Source organism: Schistocerca gregaria, chromosome X (assembly GCF_023897955.1).
Source record: "Schistocerca gregaria isolate iqSchGreg1 chromosome X, iqSchGreg1.2, whole genome shotgun sequence".
Classification (NCBI taxonomy): domain Eukaryota; kingdom Metazoa; phylum Arthropoda; class Insecta; order Orthoptera; family Acrididae; genus Schistocerca; species Schistocerca gregaria.
The window spans coordinates 761,887,636-761,907,743 of NC_064931.1; the positions used below are offsets into that span (position 1 = coordinate 761,887,636).

Sequence of the window (20,108 nt, forward strand, 5' to 3'; positions counted from 1 at the left end):
TACAGATTTAGGATAGACAACACCGATCACATAATAGATGTGAATAAAGGGAACATACCTTTCGAGTACGACCAGGTGAACATCATCTGCCCAGTCTACATGCCTGGAACTCACGAGGAAGACGCTGAAAAGTATATCATATACAATGTGAGTATTGCTGCATTGCCAGTATTCTGTATTCTTCACTGAAAACATCGTATGCGGGATATTATTAGTATAAAGTTGGTAGCAGTATTAAGATAGTAGCTTTTCACAAATAAGTTTGTCACAGAACTGATTTCAGCAGAGTTTCCTCTTGTTTCCACCTGAAATGTTCTGACCATTTGAAACTATCCTCTTCGTTTGGATCCGAGTCCAGAGATGAAGTAGTGATAATTGTTCAGTGGGAGAAGAGTAGGGGAGGGAATCAGCGAGAAGTTTGGTTGATGACCAATCTCGAGATTTCACCCGATGTGGTGTACTGAACCACATAATATCTCAATAATGGGCGTGAAATGATAGATCCAGAACGAGAGTACAGTGTCCCAGCCACCCGGACCGTGTTTAACGTTTGAGGAGATGGAGCTTGAGCATAACTGCGTGTCAGGGGGGCTTGAGTTCATGACACTCGGTTGGATCCGAGTCCAGAGATGAAGTAGTGATAACTGTTCAGTGGGAGAAGAGTAGGGGAGGGAATCAGCGAGAAGTTTGGTTGATGACCAATCTCGAGATTTCACCCGATGTGGTGTACTGAACCACATAATATCTCAATAATGGGCGTGAAATGATAGATCCAGAACGAGAGTACAGTGTCCCAGCCACCCGGACCGTGTTTAACGTTTGAGGAGATGGAGCTTGAGCATAACTGCCTGTCAGGGGGGCTTGAGTTCATGACACTCTTGAGTCTGGAATGACTATAGCAGCTCGCAGTTGGGAAACATTCAAGGTAATGGAGGAGCATGGATGGATATGCAGATACGAACGTGTTTCATGCAACACGGTATGCTGTCCACTCTTTCAGAATGAAAGAATGCCCATAATACATAGGGAGATGTAAAACTTACGTCGAAAGAGTGAAATTTGATGCCTAGTCCGGCAGTAACGAGATAATTTTTTTTTTTAGTTCCCAAAATCGCTCCAGCCCACTGTCAGGATGTCTTTCAACACGACCTCAACCGATTCTTTCCTCTGTTCCAGTAAAACCTTCTTTAGTGCTCCCCATCAACGAGTCGTCCACAGAATACTAACAGAAAATATTCGGCACATTTTTCGAGCTAAAGATCGAAAACGGAGCAGTAGTTTCGCAAAGAAATCTAAAAAATTTTTCTTCGACCAGAGAGAAGCTTTTTGAGAGGTCTCCGATGTCTTTTTGCTAACGGGAAGGTGTGAAAGGGAGTGCTATTGGTCGCTTGTGGAAGTCTTAGGCGCCGGGTCTAGTATCTCATCCGTCACGGCTTCCCTGTTCTCTGTTCGCGTGATCCTCCTATTGCCGACGTCTGCTGTTCCGCGACACTCCGCCTTACCCTGCCCTCACGGCAGATTAAATTTAGACACGAGCAGTTACTTCAAATTCTTGTTTCGCACGCTGCGTGAGAATAGGTCACTGTCTCAACGTTTTTTTTTTTTTTTAGAATATAGCGAATTAATGGTGTGTTGTCGAAACGTGATATCACGAGACCATGGCTGTGTGAAAATACAGGTAATTTTGTATTCAAATTATAACTGCATAAAAGACACTGTTATTTCTTCTCTTTATTCAAAACAGAGCTGTTAACGGTTTCAAATCTGATAGGTTTACCTTTAGACAACAGCAGGCATTTTACATTTGTCTTTAAGCAGTTGGGTGTTAACAGAGAAATATTAGAATATTCCTGCCGAGTGCACTACGAGGGCGTGCTGAAAAGTAATTTTTTTATTCTGTTATTAATATCAGTTTAGGTATTCTGTGTCGTTCGACAGCTGACATATTACTCCCGCTGTTATTCGAGGAACAAAAATGTTAGAAAAATCTGACAAGAAATGGCAACGAATACATCAAAAAACACTCAGGGAATGATAAATGTCTTGACGTACATTGCACGAAGTCTCTGTGGGATTATCTCGAACAGATGGTTAAGGGAAAATATAGGTATCCTGAGCAGAACAGATTATGAATTTGAAACTGACAAGGAACTATTATCTAAGAATGAAAAATCTTGTCATAACCTTCGTAGACGTCAAACAGGCCTACGACTACGTAGACAGAGCAACACTCTTCAGCAGGCCAGAAGAATTCGGCACAGACAAAACTTTGGGAACAGTTAAAGAAACATTGAAAAACGAAGTACTAAATAAAATTCCGTGGAGAGATTTCGGAACCATTTCAAATAAAAATTGGTGTAAGGCTAGCTGATGACCTCTTCTCGTTGCTCTTCAACTCCGTTTCGGAAAAGTTACAAAAATACAGTATACGGCAGAATCAACAGTGGGTATACATTTAAGTACGTTGGGGAAATACTACAACCAAGCGGTCTAGATAAAGAGGCAAACAAAAATAGAGTCTAGAAAATGGAAATGGCGTATCAGTTAACGAAGGACATTCACAATAAAAAATCATTCTCAGTAAAAACAAAAGTCTGGCATGACAACACTGTGGTGAAAGCGGAGAGCCTTTATGCAGTAGAATGTTTAGTCCTCGGCAGATTGAAGATTTGGAGAAAAAGGAAAGGGAGGTACTACAAAAAATACTTGGTCCAAGAAAATTTTCGAGTACGTGGATGAGAAGAAGTAAACTATGTGATGCTGTCAGGAAAAGAAGAATTTCATTTTATGTACACTGACTAAAACAATATTTGACCGTTTCGACAAAAATCCCAAAACGCATATTACTTGGTTCAAGGTAGTGAAAACGGACTTAGCAGAAGCCAACATTACGAAAGCAGGTATTGTAGACAGAAACAAGACTAGTAAGTCGCGAGTTTTCGGGGAAAGATCAGACAGATGAAAGAAAAAAGAGCGCAGTGAAAGAAGGAAGAGATACAGGGAAGACCGAAAATCGGGAAAGAAGACAACATCATGAGGAAGTTACTTAACGTGGCCTGTAGATGGCCAAAAGCGAAGAAAGAAGAAGGTATTTCAAAAATTCCCCTGAAGGACCGAGCGATTTGGACTACATCCATTTCTATCCAATTTCGCGTTAAGGTTGCTCACGGGATCGCATGAAATATTCCCAGATATCAGAAAACAGTGAAAAGATCGTTGCCCTGGAGTCTCGTACAGCTTTCGGTCTCGAGTCTCCGTGCTGAAGATAGGCGGCAGAACCTGCGGAGTCGCGGCTTCGCGCCCGCCCAAGGTATTTGCGGTTACTCGGTATCGAATCTACCTAATGACGTGGGGTGCTCCCCCTCATTTTCACCAGAAAATGAGCCGCGGCAATTGTGGCGCCAAAATGCCACGGCGTACAGGAGCGCAAATTAAAGTTGGGAGGAAATGAACCGCAGGCTACAGCGCCGCGCTAATCCCATCGCACTGCCGCGGATTGTACTTCAGTGCCAAGTTCCGCAAATAATGGTAAATTTTATTTAATAACGCGTGAATTGCTTAAAACTGCGCAGACCATATGTAAATCCAAATGCCATTAACAACGTTAAAAGGTAATCACAAAATAAAGTGAGAAGATCAGTAAACAACATGCCAATTGGTTAAGCTAGCAGATTTAGCTCTTCTTATACTTTTGAGCAACGGGTACAGCGATGGTCTTCTTTCAAACACAGTCCCAGCAGCAAGAGCAAGCTCATAGTTTACGGACAGCTGGCACCATCAAGCGTTCCAGTATGAGGACTGTGATGAGGTTATTTTACCCACATCTCGTGTTCGTTCTCTGACATTTCACGAGTTTTGCAACACCTGATTTTCTTCGTATTTGTACGTAAGCGCAGTTTACATTGCAGCTATAACTATCAGACTGTTCTGGCGGTGACTGATGACATGCTTGTCTTGACGAGCGTCATATAATGTGGCAGCCTTACCCGGTTGGATTCCACACATGGCGTCGGGCATGGTGGTCTAGAAATATAGTGCGAGCGCGGAGACCGTAAGATCACGGGATCGAATCCCGGTTAGAAACCGGGCCTTTACGCTAGCAATGATGTACACATATGCCAGAAACGACACGTGGTTCGCATAATGCTAAATTGCAGGTCCTCTTTCCCCGATAGCTGTACTGAAGTTGGATAAAGGAAATGCCGAATTGAAAGAATTTGCAAACAGGCACTTGAACATCCCTCTTCAGGGATATGAATTTCCTTTTTTCTGGACCTGGGACCATCAGTTAATATTTACTAATGGCTCAGTTCGTTTACGAATGTACTGGGAGTTCTTGTACGTCATCGTTGACGTCAATATGAATTGGACGTAACCCATCTAAAATTATTTCGACCTTCGCTAACTAACAACGAAGAAGGTATCGTTACTTTAAGAAAAGAAATAGAATATATTTAAGATTACTGAAGTTAAAGAAAAGGGCTGTAGTTTTTTAAAGTTAGTCTAGTTAGAAACTGAAATGGACAGTATTAAAGTTCCACAATATTTATTTTACACTGAAGCGAAAAAAGTCGTAGGATAGCGATGTAAACAGATGGTGGCGTTAGTATCGTATACACAAGGTATAAAATGGCAGTGCATTGGCGGATTCGTACGAAAAGGTTTCCGATGTGATTATGTCAGCACGATGAAGACTTTGAACGCGGAATCGTTGTTGGAGCTAGATGCATGGGATATTCCATTTCTGAAATCGTTAGGGAATTCAAGATCTCGACATCCACGGTGTCAAGAGTGTGCCGAGAATACCAAATCTGAGGCACTACCTCTCAGCACGGACAAAGCAGTGACCGACGGCCTTCACTTAACGACCCAGAGCAGCCGCGTTTGCACAGAGTTATCAGTGTGGGACGTACGACGAACTCGTCTATTAGTACAGAGAGGCGAAATGTCGTGTCAATGGGCTATGGCAGCAGGCGACCGACGCAAGTGCCTTTGCTAACAGCATTACATCGCCTGCAGTGCATTTCCTGGGCAAGTGACCGCAAAGTTTGGACCCTAGACGAGTGGAAAATGGTGGCCTGGTCAGATGATTCCCGATTTCATTTGGTAAGAGCTGATGGTAGAGTTCGAGTGTGGTGCAGACGCCATGAAGTTGTGGACCCAGGTTGTCGACTAGGCACTGTCCAAGCTAGTGGTGGCTCCATAATGATGCGAGCTGTTCTCTGGTCCAACTGAAACGATCATTGACTGGAAATGGTTATGTTCGGCTGCTTGGCGACCATTTGCAGTCACTCATATACTTCATGTTTCCAGATGGAATTTTATGCATGACAATGCGCCACGTCAGCGAACTGCTATTGTTCGCGATTGGTTTGAAGAACGTTCTTTCGCAATTATGGACTACTGTTGAGGCAGCATGGCTCATTATTTCTGCAGGGGACTTCCAACTACTTGTTGAATCCATGCCACAACGATTTGCTGCACTACGTTGGATAAAATGAGGTCCGACACGATATTAGGAGGTATCTCATGACTTTTCTCACCTCAGTGTATATATTTCTTTGCGAGCCGCCCTACAGCTTTCTAGGCCATCATCATACAACTTAGGACTGAACCAGTTAGTCCACAGAACATCAGAGGCAGCTTCTGTCTGTACAAAGATGATTATTTCTAAAAGTTGAAAATAACCGTCTTTGTACGGATAGAAGCTGTCTTTGATGTTGTGTGGACTGTCTGTTCAGCCTTAAGTTGTCTGATGATGGGCTAACAAGCTGAAAGGGGGTTCGCAACGAAATATAAAATGAATACAGTGGAACATTAAAACTACGGATTTCAGTTTTTAATAAATGTTTGTGTTCCTCCAAGTGCTGACGGGTTCATTCCATTAACCAGTCAAAAAGATAGCCTCTTCTGTTAAATTTTGCATCGCTTTGCTGCGTGAGAATAAAACAAAAAACAAAAAAACAGCTAAATTGAAGCGTAAGATACTCCTGTCAGTCTTAGTGACTTAGGACTAACGTAGGCTGCACAGCAAAATTATGGAGACGTTGTAGATATGCTCACCAAGCACCAAATGCCAGAGCACGTAACTTTCTTGAAAATTTGCCTCTCAGAGAGTTCGTATAAATCATACATATGATGTGTGAAATACGCTGTCCGTTGTGATACTTAGATTTACAAAAATTACGTTTAATAACATAAATTAATTTGTTGTCCTTTCGTTATACCTATCGTCACTTAAAAATATACAGTTCCCGAAATATGTAAAATGCCCAGTATGTAATTAGTTTTCCAGAAAATTCTGTTGTATAAAACTTAAATGATTTATCGTAAAAAAAGAAGCAAAAAAGACAGTTCAGCGGGTAGATCCAAGCGAAAATATCCGAAATCCTTAGTCAGTCCTAATATTTTATTCTGTCGCTTGTGGCTTCTTTTTCTCCTAGCAGTGCTAGCGTGAAAAATGCTGGGTTCTACTGTGTTTCAGATTAAACAGTAGGTCCTCAATTTAAAAGTCGGAGGAATGCAATGGATAGTAATTCCTAAAGCACCATTCCTAGTGAAGCACTGCGATGCTCATACCAACCTTTCTGTTGGGGACAGCTTAAAGTTTTTAAACATATTCGGACCGACTGAGAAATATTCGTCATAGATGTGGTGTACTCTCCTAATGAATAAAAACGTTTGAATTGGGGGCATAAGAGTTCAAATAATAATAGTAACAACAATACTGTTGATATTTATAATAATAATTGTAATGTTCAACCGATAATTGTAGAAAGCATTTAATATTACAACTGCAAATCGAATCTCACATTACATAGAATTTTAATAAATTTTGTAACTGGATTTTGATTTGCTCTGTCGTCTTCGTACAACAACCCACGGACATGTGCAAAATCGAGCCCTTTGCTAACTTTACACAGTGAATAACAATATTCTGTATACAAAATTGAAATGAACTTCTGAAATTTATCGCTACAGCGCAAAAAGAAAACAAAAAAAAAAACAATAACGATACTTTTAAAACAACGTGAAACGTTTTGTACGGATAAAACATAATAGCTCAGGGATCATTTTGCCACAGTAAGACGATGAGGTACTAGTATTACCAAAGTAACACTGAAAAGTGGATTTATCCGTTTTTCAGTGAACATCTCGTAGAGAAAACAAGACAGAGAACACCAAGCTAAAGAACTAGAAGACTCTCAAAGTGCAGAATATTTAAGTCGACAAATTTATCGACTCAGTTTAAAGTCAGTAAAAAAAAATTATATGCCCTTTCGAATCTCTAGTGACAATGCTGGCAGCGAAATGTAAATTGTAACTTCGAGATTTTCGTATGCTTTGGATGTAGAAAGCGCTGCCGACTGCTTCGCTCTGGAAATACGTTGACTTCTTAGCGTAACACGGCCAGTTTTGTGTTAATAGCCTGTTTCTTAGGTAATGACCTGTCTCCCGCTGTAACAGCCGTAGTTTGCCGTGCCTTTTCTCCAGCAGTTTCATTAAATTCATTCCGTATTCTTGCGCAAGTACACCGTCAGCTAACAAGAGCGGCTAATGTGTGTAGAGAAAACACTTTGAAGACTTAACGTAATCCATGGTTACAGAAACATTTATGATATAACCTCTGTTCCCTACTTATTCCGACTGCATATACTACGCTTGAGTGCCTCTGCTTCACTATTTGTTTTCGTACGGAGTCATGAATCCATAGCAGTTATTTGATGACGAATATGTGGGAGCTACCGCTGGAGAAATAGTGGACTGCATCTGAAGTTGTGATGAAGGAGATGGAACATTAAAACGTTTCATCAGCGTTATAGTTTCAGCCTTCCAGGAATTATCTTGATTTTTAAACACGTCTCTACAAATTTTGAACTATTCCATGGGCTTTGTGAAGCATGAAGAAGTCATAAGACAATTACGATGTAGCGAACATGTTCTCTGACGAAATGGAAAAAAAAATAATTTGTTAATTTCTACTGAGAGAACAGGAAGACCGAATACAAAAACAGTTCTGTAGTGAAAATGATGGCCAACAATACTATTCATAACTACTGAAGCGAAGGGCTTACACAAAAAAGAACGGTCCTCTGGGTGGAGGATCGGTTGTTTTCCAAGAGAAACGAGTCGTGTTACTCACTGATTTTGACTGTTTGTGGATTATGCTATTTTCGGTGACGATCCCATAGAATGGACTGTGGGGATTCATTGTCTGTTCCTTCCATTTCTTGGTTTTGACTACACACGGACATACTAGAGCCGCAGAAATGCGTGAGCCTGTTGCACCAACAGTCAATTTTGACGTTACGATCCCGTCAGAAATGCCCTTTATGAAACAATGGTGAGCTTCTATTTGCGCGAACAGATGTCGGTTCACTTCGGGTCGATAGTCCCGAAGTTACCGTTGCTGCACAATACTGCGTACCTTCGAGACTGCCAATATTACTCTGTATTGTATTCAGCTGTCTTAGAGTCCGCCCCGATAGCTGAATGGTTGCCAGCACGGTAGCTCAGCGTGTTCGGTCAGAGGGTTAGCTGCCCATTGTAATAAAAAAACTGGGTGGATGGATCTACAAAGAACTTCAACGTGTGTCATAGGACGCCCGCCACGTTCTAGGTGCTTTAGTCTGGAACCGCGCGACCGCTACGGTCGCAGGTTCGAATCCTGCTTCGGGCATGGATGTGTGTGAAGTCCTTAGGTTAGTTAGGTTCAAATAGTTCTAAGTTCTAGAGGACTGATGACCTCAGATGTTAAGTCCCATAGTGCTCAGAGCCATTTGAATTTGAACCATTCGGGACCTGTGTTTATCCATTTCGAGACAACTGGAAGCTGTTTTTGAATACCAACGATTTTTCTACAGCATACTTGGAAAGTTTGTGATGTTTCCATGCTTTTGCCCACTCCCTGTACATGTCACGATCTATTATGGTGCGAAACAATTTAAACTTCTGCTCATACATTTTCTATGGCCAGGAAAAGTGTATGGCGTGGTTGTAATCTTCTATTATTATTTCGTATTTATTTGAACTGCTAAGGGAAACTGAAGAAGTATCCCCCTTTCGGTTCTTCGAAACCTTCCAAAGTCGCATCCACGCGTAATTCGTTATGTTGACTTGAGAAATAAAACCGAGGTGATCGTTACTAAATGTGCTTCAGCAAAAGTGAATCCCTAGTTGTAATCGGCGTGAGACCGGTAGAAGTCCGGGTCACAACCCCATGCCGGCCGGGGTTGCCGAGCGGTTCTAGGCGCTACAGTCTGGAACCGCGCAACCGCTACGTTCGCAGGTTACAATCCTGCCTCGCGCATGGATGTGTGTGATGTCCTTAGGTTAGTTTGGTTTATGTATTTCTAAGTTCTAGGGGACTGGTGACCTTAGAAGTTAAGTCCCATAGTGCTCAGAGCCATTTGAACCATTCACAACTCCATATGTTTTCTTTAATTATCCCGCACAAGTTTCAGAATCTTCCCACCATTACCAAAAGTCTGCCGGTGTTCCGATTTTGATTAGCTACCAGTTTCCAATGTTTGGGATAGTGGAAAAGAGAGGAAACATGATTTTCTGTATCTGAACACTCGTTGTCAACTGTTAGATCGTTCTGAAATATAGACTGTACGCTGAAACTATTATCTTAGGTCTCCACTGATTTATCCATATAGGCAGCCTTCTACACATACTAGCTATGGCTTTCCGTTATTTCATCCAAGAACCTTTATGTGCTACCTGCTTTACTACACTTGAATTTAGGTGCATATTGTATTGGACACATGACGTAGCTGCCTCCGGAGATGGGGTTGCTTAATCAGGCTTAGCCGGCCGTTATGACCGTGCGGTTCTAGGCGCTTCAGTCTGGAACCGCGCGACCGCTGGTTCGAATCCTGCCTCGGGCATGGATATGTGTGATGTCCTTAGGTTAGTTCGGTTTAAGTAGTTTTAAGTTCTAGGGGACTGATGACCTCAGATGTTAAGACCCATAGTGCTCAGAGCCATTTGAACCATTTTTTACTCAGGCTTGTGCCGTGGTACTCTCGTTTACCATAGTGACGTATAGTTGCCAATCACAAGACTTTGCGCCTATGTGTTTGGTTAAGTTCAAAACCTTCCCGTAGTGTCTTATTGGAGTGAGGACATGCGATACTGTTGACGGTGCTCCATCCGTCGGATGGGGATGTTAAGACCGTCTGCTCCCTTTGTGTTATTTGAGGCCAGAAGGCAATGTTCCGGCTCCGCATTTCACCCTCTCTCTTCTCGGCGATAAACGCTACACCAAACTCTTTACGCCCTCACTGCAGTCATCTACACTGGACAAATACGACACTCACATTTCGCGAAGTAAAGGTGCCATTCCGCGCGCCTCGCCAATTAGGTGACCTCGGGGCCTCCAAGTCAACATTACCATACGACTTCACTTTAATATTTGAAACACGTTGGCACAGTCATCCCAAGAAATGGGAACTTCAACAGTGAACCGTAATCAGAGCCAGCTGTCGTACGTAATTCAGTCATGCTGAACGCAAAGCTCTAGCATTGATTCTCCTGGAGATAGGCGACCTCAAGTTCAGTGCGAAATGTTGGCATCCTAAATAACCACAAATTGATTCAGCTTTATGACCTTCGTGCAAGAAGAGTCCTGGCATTAGTCTCGAAAGAGTCAGACTCTCGGACAGTGGCCCATTACTCACTGGCCACATAAGTAGTGTCGATCGCAATATAGTTACGATTCAGCGGTGCGCGGAATGGTAATTGCGTCCCAGGAACACGAATCTGCGGGAGCTGCTTCGTAGCACTCGCGCCGCTCCTCGTTTCGTAAGAAAATTGTTGGCAGGTGTAACTAACGGCGTTGTTATTACCGCAGTGAGACTGACAGCAACACTGCCACCTGGCGTGTCAGATGCATCACGTGATAATCAAATCCTTCGGCAATCGATTCGATCTCTAATCAAGGATTCCGCAGCCGCTGCCCGAACATCCAGAACAGAAGCGTTAATTATGTCAATGGAAATCGGCCCCTTTCCTTTCTGGATTCCGTATTTAAGAATGCGAGGGCCGTCCAGAGACAGCCACGTGGAGCAAGGCGGGACCATCGCAGGAGGAGGGTAATTAAGTTCTCGACCAGTTGTACTCAAGTTTACGAGCTCGAATCCACCTGTGATCGTTTAATCCCTGCGAACGTACGAATTGGCAATACGCTGTGTGTATGAGTTCATCTGCCAAAGATTTGCACACTCTTTCCACGCATTTCATGGATAGTGCCTTGACTTAGTTTATACGGGTGACTTCATTTACATCCGTGAGCTGCAGAAGAGAAGCATTCACACTACGTGTATGTTGATTGTAAAAATAAAAAAAAATAAAAAGTGTGTACACCACAATGTAGGAGTAATTTATTTGTTCTACAAATACACTGACAGAAAAAAAAATCGAAACACAAAAAATAATTGCATATATGTTTTGGTCACGACATCTTGGTAGATGATTGTTGCAGTGTCTGTGTGTTTATGGGTTGCATTTTTTCATATGACTTGTCAAGCCAATGGCAGCGCGGCATCTCTTGCCGCAATTGTCACAAGTGTTGAGGCAGGAGCAGTGGTAGCATTGCGAAGCTTTTTCTGCCTTGATCTGTCTAACAAGCCTTCATCATGCTTCGACATTCCAGATGATATTTCATCACGCCACTCTGGTCTCATGCTAGCCCATGCCTCCCATCTGTTTGTGTCGATTCCAAAGCTCTCCATATCTGGTTTACAGGAGTCCTTGAACCTCAATACAGGACGTCCTACAGGTCTTTTGGCTATAGAGATCTCTCCAGGTATCACCTCACATGGTAATCTGTCAGGCTCCATACGATGGACGTCTCCCAGCCAGCGGAGTCGCCTCTGCTTCAAGATAGCTGAAACACTGTTTCAGTTAGTTTTAGATAGCACTGCTTCGTTGGTCACTCGGTCCTTCCACGTTACTCCGAGGATGGATCTCAGGCACCACATGTGGAGAGCATTAAGGCGACTTTCTTGTTTGGCATAGGTAGGCCATGTTCCCGATGCATACAAAAAGATGCCGAGGACGCAAGTTTGATATACAATAATTTTGGTGGTCAAAGAGAGTTTGTTGTTTTTCCAAACACGTGTAGGGAGTTTGCCAAAAGTTGTCGCAGCTCTTCCAATGCGAGCATCAATTTCCTTGTCAACAGATATGTTTGATTCTATAGTAGATACAATATAGCAGAAGTTATCTACGACTTGCAGAGTAGTGCCATCTAGTGTGATATTCTGCTTTGTGTGTTAGCACCCTGAACCATAATAACGGTCTTACTGCTGTTTACACTCATCGAAAATAGGTGGCATGCGTGACTAAATCTTGATGCTAGCTCTTGCAGCTCTTCTGCGGAGTTCGCAACAATTGCAGCATCATCAGCATACAGGAGTTCACGAGCGACTATCTCGTAGCGCTTTGTCTTACTCTTCAGAAGACTGACATTGAAAAGCCTTCCATCTTCCCTAATGTGCAGATGTACTCCAACATTGCCATTCTCTAAAGCCACTTGGAGCAGACCCGAGAAGAAAATTCCAAAAAGTGTAGGTGCCAACACACAGCCTTGTCTTACGCCACAGTTCATACTGAATGGTTTAGATGTACGGCATCGAAGATTACAGAGCCACGCATATTGTCGTGAAAAGATCTTATTAAAGACAGCAAAGTTGGGGGACATCCAATTTTTGCACAGAGGAATGACATTTCGGGAATTCATTTGTCTAGGTAACACATTTAAGTGATTAACATTGCAAGGTCACAGAGATTAATGTAAGCTCGAGATAAGCTATTGTAAACGTGAAATGCTACCACATTAATAACCGCTGTAACCGTCAGAATGCTGAATGAAAGCGTGCAAAGTGCATGTGTTGTACTGTACAGGTGCCGGATGTCAGTTTTTGGAATGAAGTTCCGTGCCTGTTGCACTTCATCGATCAGTAAAGGGGCGATTAATGCTGTTTGTGGATGACGCTGGAGTTGTCGTCCGATGATGTCGCATATGTGCTCGACTGGGGACAGATCTGGAGATCGAGCAGGCCAAGGCAACAAGTCGAAACTATGTAGAGCATGTTGGGTTACAACAGCGACATGTGGGCGAGCGTTGTCCTGTTGGAAAACACTCTCAGGAGTGCTGTTCATGAATGGCAGCGCAATACGTCGAGTAACCAGATTCACGTTCAAGTTTGGAATGAAGGTGCGTGGGGTAAACACGAGAGTGCTCCATGTGTGGGTCTAGTGTGTCTAGTGTACATGCTGGTTGGTTGGAGGCCCTCAACTGACCTAATCAGCAGCCGGCCATCACTGGCACCGAGGTAGAACTAGAGAGCTGGGTTCATTTATCGAATTTCATTTGAAGTTCCAGTTGTGGAGTTGTACTTGAGTTTACATAATTGAATTTTTCAACTGTGACTGTGGTTTATTGACCAATTCTACCTTCTCGTTTACAGATGCAAGGTAAGCCGGTACGATATTTATGTACGAGTTTTGTAATGGAAACACTGTTGCTGAAAAAGAGCGTACTTATTGCGTTAAAAACAATTCTGGTAAAAAAAATGTGTTAGTCACAGTTATGGTTCAGTTTTCAAACAACATCTTTCCACTGTCTTTTGAAGTATGATTAAATGCCAGCGAACTTGTCACAACCAAATATACTCCATTTTCTACTAAACGGCAATTTCTGTTATTTCAGTTACTGCATAAATATCGTACAAACTATCCGCTTTGCACATATCTTTCATGTTTGCTTACTCATTGTACTTACTTATATATTTATTTCGCCTAATAAGAGTAACGTTTTACTGTGATCTTAATTTTTTTTGTTTGTTCCATTATTCTGCCTTTTACAATAAATATTTATTTTTTAATAGCATATTGTGCATCCGAATTATAGTATCTTCCGTCAATAAGCAGTTCCTACTACGGCAGAAAAATTTTCTTTCGTGTTTCTGAAGTGTACGAGTGCTGTTACGTTTGTGTTACAGTTTCACTTTCTATCCTGTCTTTCGAACAGCAAATCGCTGCAATATCATACCGCAAGAGAAACAGTAAAAATTCAAATTTTCCCGAGTAATTGGAATCAGAATGAAATCCTCACTAAATTTCTCATTTTGTCGGCTTTGCAATCGCTTTATTCGGCATGTAACTTTTTCCTGGCCACTCTTCGTTATTACCTATCACCCAAAGTAATTTATGATGTTTCCGAAAAATTTCATCCAGTGAATGAAGGGTAAAGTTGCGACCGTTATAATTATTAGTATTTTACCGATAATATGAACCTTATGTGAACGCGTGCTGTTCCTTAATAATGAACGCCGTTATTAGCTACAGAATTTTCAGCTCCCCCCCCCCCCCCTCCCCCCTCACCACGCAAACGACGTCTGCATTCTGTAACTGAGGTCAATGTTGGCGTATTACTTCCCCAAGCTGTATTAGGAATGTTACTACAAATCCTTTGAAGTCTCTTACTGTGGATTTTCAAATTTCTGTTAGCAGGTGAACTTGCAAAGGTATCCGCTTCGAATCCTCGTGATTTTCATTGTCGGCGTTTGCCCATTGAAGGGTGGAAAGGCGACGAAGGGTGGCCTCTTAACGCAGAGTCTCTCGGAGTCTAGTGATGCAGATGGTCGTGGCTGGTTGGTCAGATGGGAACTTTAACTGAGCGGATTTTTCAATGGAACCAACCGGGTATTGCCGTTAAGAGATTTAGGGAATGTGCAGAAAACCTTATTCTGGATGGTGACCCTACTCTCATTCCAAATTCTTCCGTAATAATACACCATTATACAGTATCAGGTAGAGTGACACTCACCCTTACGATACAAGGAGAAGAAAGCAAATGACGGATCACCTTGAATAGAATATAACTCTAGACATTCTTGGGGGAGTTCGTCTTAGGGCACAACGCTCAGTGTGTATGGGACTGACTTCTGGTTCTTTGAGTAGTAATACCGAGCTGTGACACAAAAGTTTGATAAATTTAATCGCAGAGCTCGTTTAATTACATTTTTGCCTCTGGCTTCGTCAGAGTGGAAACCGATATTTCATCAATTTTCTGCTTCACCACTCAGATCGGTAACTAACATGTCATAATAGTTTTACGCAGCGAATTTCCAGAAATAAAGTTATTTTTAATAATTTACGTGTTGGGATTTTCAGGCATCCGTTGATTAATTTCTAATGTCTAATGACATTTACCGATGGCTGTAACTTCAGTCAGGTTGACAGTCTTGGAGGAGTTCGTCTTAGGGCGCAACGCTCACTGAGTATGGTACTGACTTCTGGTTCTTTGATTAGTAATACCGAGCTGCAGCACAAAATTTTGATAAATGTAAGCGTCTGAAGCGTATCTCAGAGCTCATTTAATTACATTTTTGCCTCTGGCTTCGTCAGAGTGGACATCGATATTTCATCAATTTTCTGCTTCACCACTCAGATCGGTAACTAACATGTCATAATAGTTTTACGCAGCGAGTTTCCAGAAATAAAGTTATTTTTAATAATTAGCGTGTTGGAATTTTCAGGCATCCGTTGATTAATTTCTGACGGTTTAGTCTAATGACGTTTACCGATGGTTGTAACTTCAGTCTGGTTAACAGTAAATTTTGCACTGTTTTAGTAGCTTGGTACTCTACAGACGAAAACACTGTAAAATATTCTTCAATTCTTAGAACCAACAATGAACGGTACCAATAACTTTTCAAATGGAATGACTTCTAATTTTTACCTTTTCTTGTTGAACAACGTATTATAACTTTTGTAGTAAAATGACATGGATATTTCCATGGGCTTTAGCTTTATATTTGCATTATACCTATGGCCTTGCAATTTGGTTCGTCTCAATCCCACTAATTAATCATCAGTCCACTGCATCACCTCTTGGCGATAACCGTAATAGAAACAGGTACGCATTCTCTACGAGTTTCTAAATAAATTATCTGAATCTCTAAGGGAGGAATGACGACTAGCTCATTGGCGATGGAGCACAAGCTTGGGTTAGGTAAAGAAGGAACAAAAAGCCGACGGCGACCTTCTCAATGGAACTAATCGGGTATTCGCCTTAAGCGATTTAGTGAATCTACGGAGAATCTAATTGTAGATGGTCCGATGGAGATCTCTCTCAGATTCTACCGAATCAAGTCCTAAGTCCTGTACCTTTCCTTGTCTTTTTCCCTCAGATAGGGTGACGTATCTTTCTTGCCGCTTCCAGCTGCTGGAGTTTGGAGACGGACCTTGCTGTCAGAATATTTGTTGCTTTTGCCGTGGAGCATTTTTGTGTGTTTTTCGACTTAATACGGTTCCTATAGCAGTCAACTGTCGCCAGAGAACTGTCTCCAGCAATACACCTTTGCCTCCCAGAGGGGTGGCGGAAACAGTGACTGGATATGCTGGTAATATCCAACGGTAAAGATGTATGGAAGTTTAGTGTCGCTGCCTGGTTGTCTTTCGAAACATACTTGCATAGCGCCCCAAAATCCTCTATCACGCCGACCGGAGTGGCGGAGCGGTTCTAGGCGCTACAGTCTGGAACCGCGCGACCGCTACGTCGCAGGTTGAATCCTGCCTCGGGCAAGGATGTGTGTGATGTCCTTAGGTTAGTTAGATTTAAGTAGTTCTAAGTTATAGGAGACTGATGATCACAGAAGTTAAGTCACATAGTGCTCAGAGCCATTTGAACCATATTTTTCCTCTATCAAAAATGGTTAAAATGTCTCTGAGCACTATGCGACTTAACTTCTGAGGTCATCAGTCGCCTAGAACTTAGAACTACTTAAACATAACTAACCTAAGGACATCACACACGTCCATGCCCGAGGCAGGATTCGAACCTGCGACCGTAGCGGATGCTCGGCTCCAGACTGTAGCGCCCAGAACCGCACGGCCACTCCGGCCGGCTTTCGTCTATCACTGAGCCCTGTGCTTGAATTTATAATGGCTACCCCTCACCCTAACAGCAGAATCTTCCTCTTCTCAAAGTTTCCATTTATTTTAGGTTTCCTACCTGCAGTGAAAATCTGCTGTATCTGTCTTTTTATTTATAACTACTGAAAGCTTCTCACCACTGGAGTCTGACATATGGCGGAAACTATCGTTGAAGTTCAGTATAAAAGTGTCACCTTCTTCATAGCTTTTCTGCCTTCCCTTAAAGACAAGACCACGCCCGAATTCTCTCTGAAACCTTGTTCTGTCCAAATTGGCTGAGGTGGCGGTTCGAATCCCCGTCCGGCTATACAGATTTGGATTTTCCACGATTTCCCTTAATGGCTTATTACGAAGTACGGATTGGTTCCTTTGACAGGCCACAGCCAATTTCCTGCCCTTGCCCTCTCTGAGCTTGTCTCCGTTTCTAATGACATCGTCGTCGCCGGAACGCGAAACACTTATCTTCCTATTTGTGCTGTGTCCAACAAGCTCTTTTCCGTCGCTAATGACCTCGACGTATATGGGACGTTAAACTCTAACCTTACTTCCCCCGTTCCTCCTCTTTGCACATTTGCCTGAGGTGTGTCGGACTCTCGACTGTTGGAAGTGGCGACTTCTGACGCCGCAGTCTAAACGTCGCGCGAGGAACCTCGTGGATGGCCATTTCAGTTTAGCTTCAATTCATTTACATATTTTGGCCGTCCACGTTGCCGCAACTTCTGGCCCCTCTGCAACGTCTCAAGTGAGCGGCGCGGTGGGCGTCCCTCATAGCAGTTGCACGGCCAGTCTCAGGTGCTAGGGCGCTACTCGTTCCCAGCGGCCGCTTACGAAAGGTCACAGCGCCAGCGCTCACCGGTAATGGGTACCACGCACGAGCGGCGTTCATTTCCCGAGGTCGGCTGTCGTTCTGAGGTTCACTGGGTCACGGTTTTCATCATCTGCTGAAGGCGAGTGCTGCGTTCTTCCGTCTACAGAAGTTCAAAGGGGACAAGTCTGTCACGAAAGGAGCACCAGACTCATACGCTGCATCAGTCCTACATTTACATACTGGTTGTATTGATCGATTGAGGGGCCAGTCGAATTCACCATCCCGAAGTGGGAAAAAACATAATTTCTAAATAGCTGCCGAGATAGACGTACAGGCATTTGTTGTATTGGAACAGTTACGTGACTGGATTTGTGATTTCCCGTCAGAGAGGTCACAGTTCGTAGTAATTGGAAAGTCATGGAGTAAAACAGAAGTGATTTCTGGCGTTCCCCGAGGTAGAGCTACAGGCCCTTTGCTGTTCCTTATCTATATACACGATTTGGGAGACAATCTGAGCAGCCGTCTTCGGTTGCTTGCAGATGACTCTGTCGTTTATGGATTAATATAGTCGTCAGAAGATCAAAACAAACTGCAAAACTATTTAGAACAGATAAAATGGTTCAAATGGCTCTGAGCACTATGGGACTTAACTTCTGAGGTCATCAGTCCCCTAGAACTTAGTATTACTTAAACCGCCGGCCGCAGTGGCCGAGCGGTCGCGGGGTTCCAGATTGTAGCGCCTAGAACCCCCGGCTAGAAAAGATATCTGAATGGTGCGAAAAGTGGCAGTTGACCCTAAATAACGAAAAGTGTGAGGTCGTCCACATGAGTGCTTAAAGGAACTCGTTAAACATCGGTTACATGATGAATCAATCTAATCTAAAAGTCGTAAATTCAACTAAATACCTAGGTATTACAATTACGGACAACTTAAATGGGAAGGAACACATAGAAAATGTTGTGGGGAAGGCTAACCAAAGACTGCGTTTAATTGGCAGGACACTTAGGAAATGTAACAGACCTACTAAGGAGACTGCCTAAACTAAGCTTGTCCGTCCTCTTTTAGAATACTGCTGCGCGGTGTGGGATCCTTACCAGGTAGGAATGACGGAGTATATCGAAAAAGTTCGAATAAAGGCAGCAAGTTTTGTATTATCGCAAAATATGGGAGAGGGTATCACAGAAATGATACAGGATTTGGGCTGGACATCATTAAAAGAAAGGCTTTTTCGTTGCGACGGAATCTTCTCACGTAATTGCAATCACCAGCTTTTTCCTCCGAATGCGAAAATATTTTGTTGACACCGACCTACATAGGGAGGAACGATCACCACCATAAAATAAGGGAAACCAGAGCTCATACGGAAAGATATAGGTGCTCATTCTTTTCACACGCTATGCTAGATTGGAATAATAGAGAATTGTGAAGGTGGTTCGATGAACCCTCTGCCAGGCACTTAAATGTGATTTGCTGAGTGTCCATGTAGATGTAGATGAAGAAGGTATTCAAGAATATGTAAACTCAGCTAAATACATTTCGTCGTCCATACGCTCATCACTGGCTGTTTTTGTACCACAAGGGAAGATTTGATGTTGCGCAAATGCGTTTTTAAAGTATTTTGTCTTAGTACAAAATTCCTATCGTTTTTTTCCGGCCGCAGAGTATTGTGCTTCAGTGTGGTGCAATAGTTATCATACCAGCCTCATCGACGCGCAGCTCAACACAGTAAACATGATTACTTTTATAATCAGAACAACTCCTGTCTATTGGCTTCCCCTGCTAAGCAATATCTGTCCGCACAAATTTGCAGAACCGAGGCCCTGCTTAGAGATTGCTAGAATATGCAAGAGCACAACCATTCATCGCGACATACCTCTCTTACGAAGAAATAGGCTTCGTTCGGGACACCCGCCACTACTGTACGCTGAACAGTTAGGTACAAGTAACCCCTAAGTAGAACATCTCAGGTCCGAGAGCAGTCAACTTATTGGTAATCACCAAGAACGAGAATGATTCGAGAAATATAACTGTGACACTGTTTGTGTCGAACTCGACAAGAAACTGTGCGTCAAATAAGTAGACCCCGCATTTTATGTGGCCGGCGCTCTGACTCCCTCTACAAACGAGGTGTTGTGGAGTCTCCGAGTTGTGACTATGTTGCAGTGAAACAGTACGTCAGACATATAAGAGAGGAGTGCGTCCTACGATGCTATAAGGGCACGTGGAGTGATTTTATGAATTCCACTGCCACAGCTCTGGAATGGATTGGAAACCTAGATATTAATGTTTAGTTGACTTTGTTTTATGCAGTGACATTCATTACGTATGTACTGCATGTGTGTGCCATAC

The 20,108-nt window shown here is 42.8% G+C and overlaps 1 protein-coding gene across 1 annotated transcript in view; it reads left to right on the forward strand.

Annotated features, from left to right (window-relative positions):
* Positions 1-20,108, forward strand: part of LOC126297815 (ephrin-B1) — a 488,049-nt gene that overhangs the window by 428,868 nt on the left and 39,073 nt on the right. Inside the window, exon 2 of the mRNA XM_049989041.1 lies at positions 6-147. Coding sequence (XP_049844998.1) covers positions 6-147 — 142 coding nt within the window. The remainder of the gene's footprint in view (positions 1-5; positions 148-20,108) is intronic.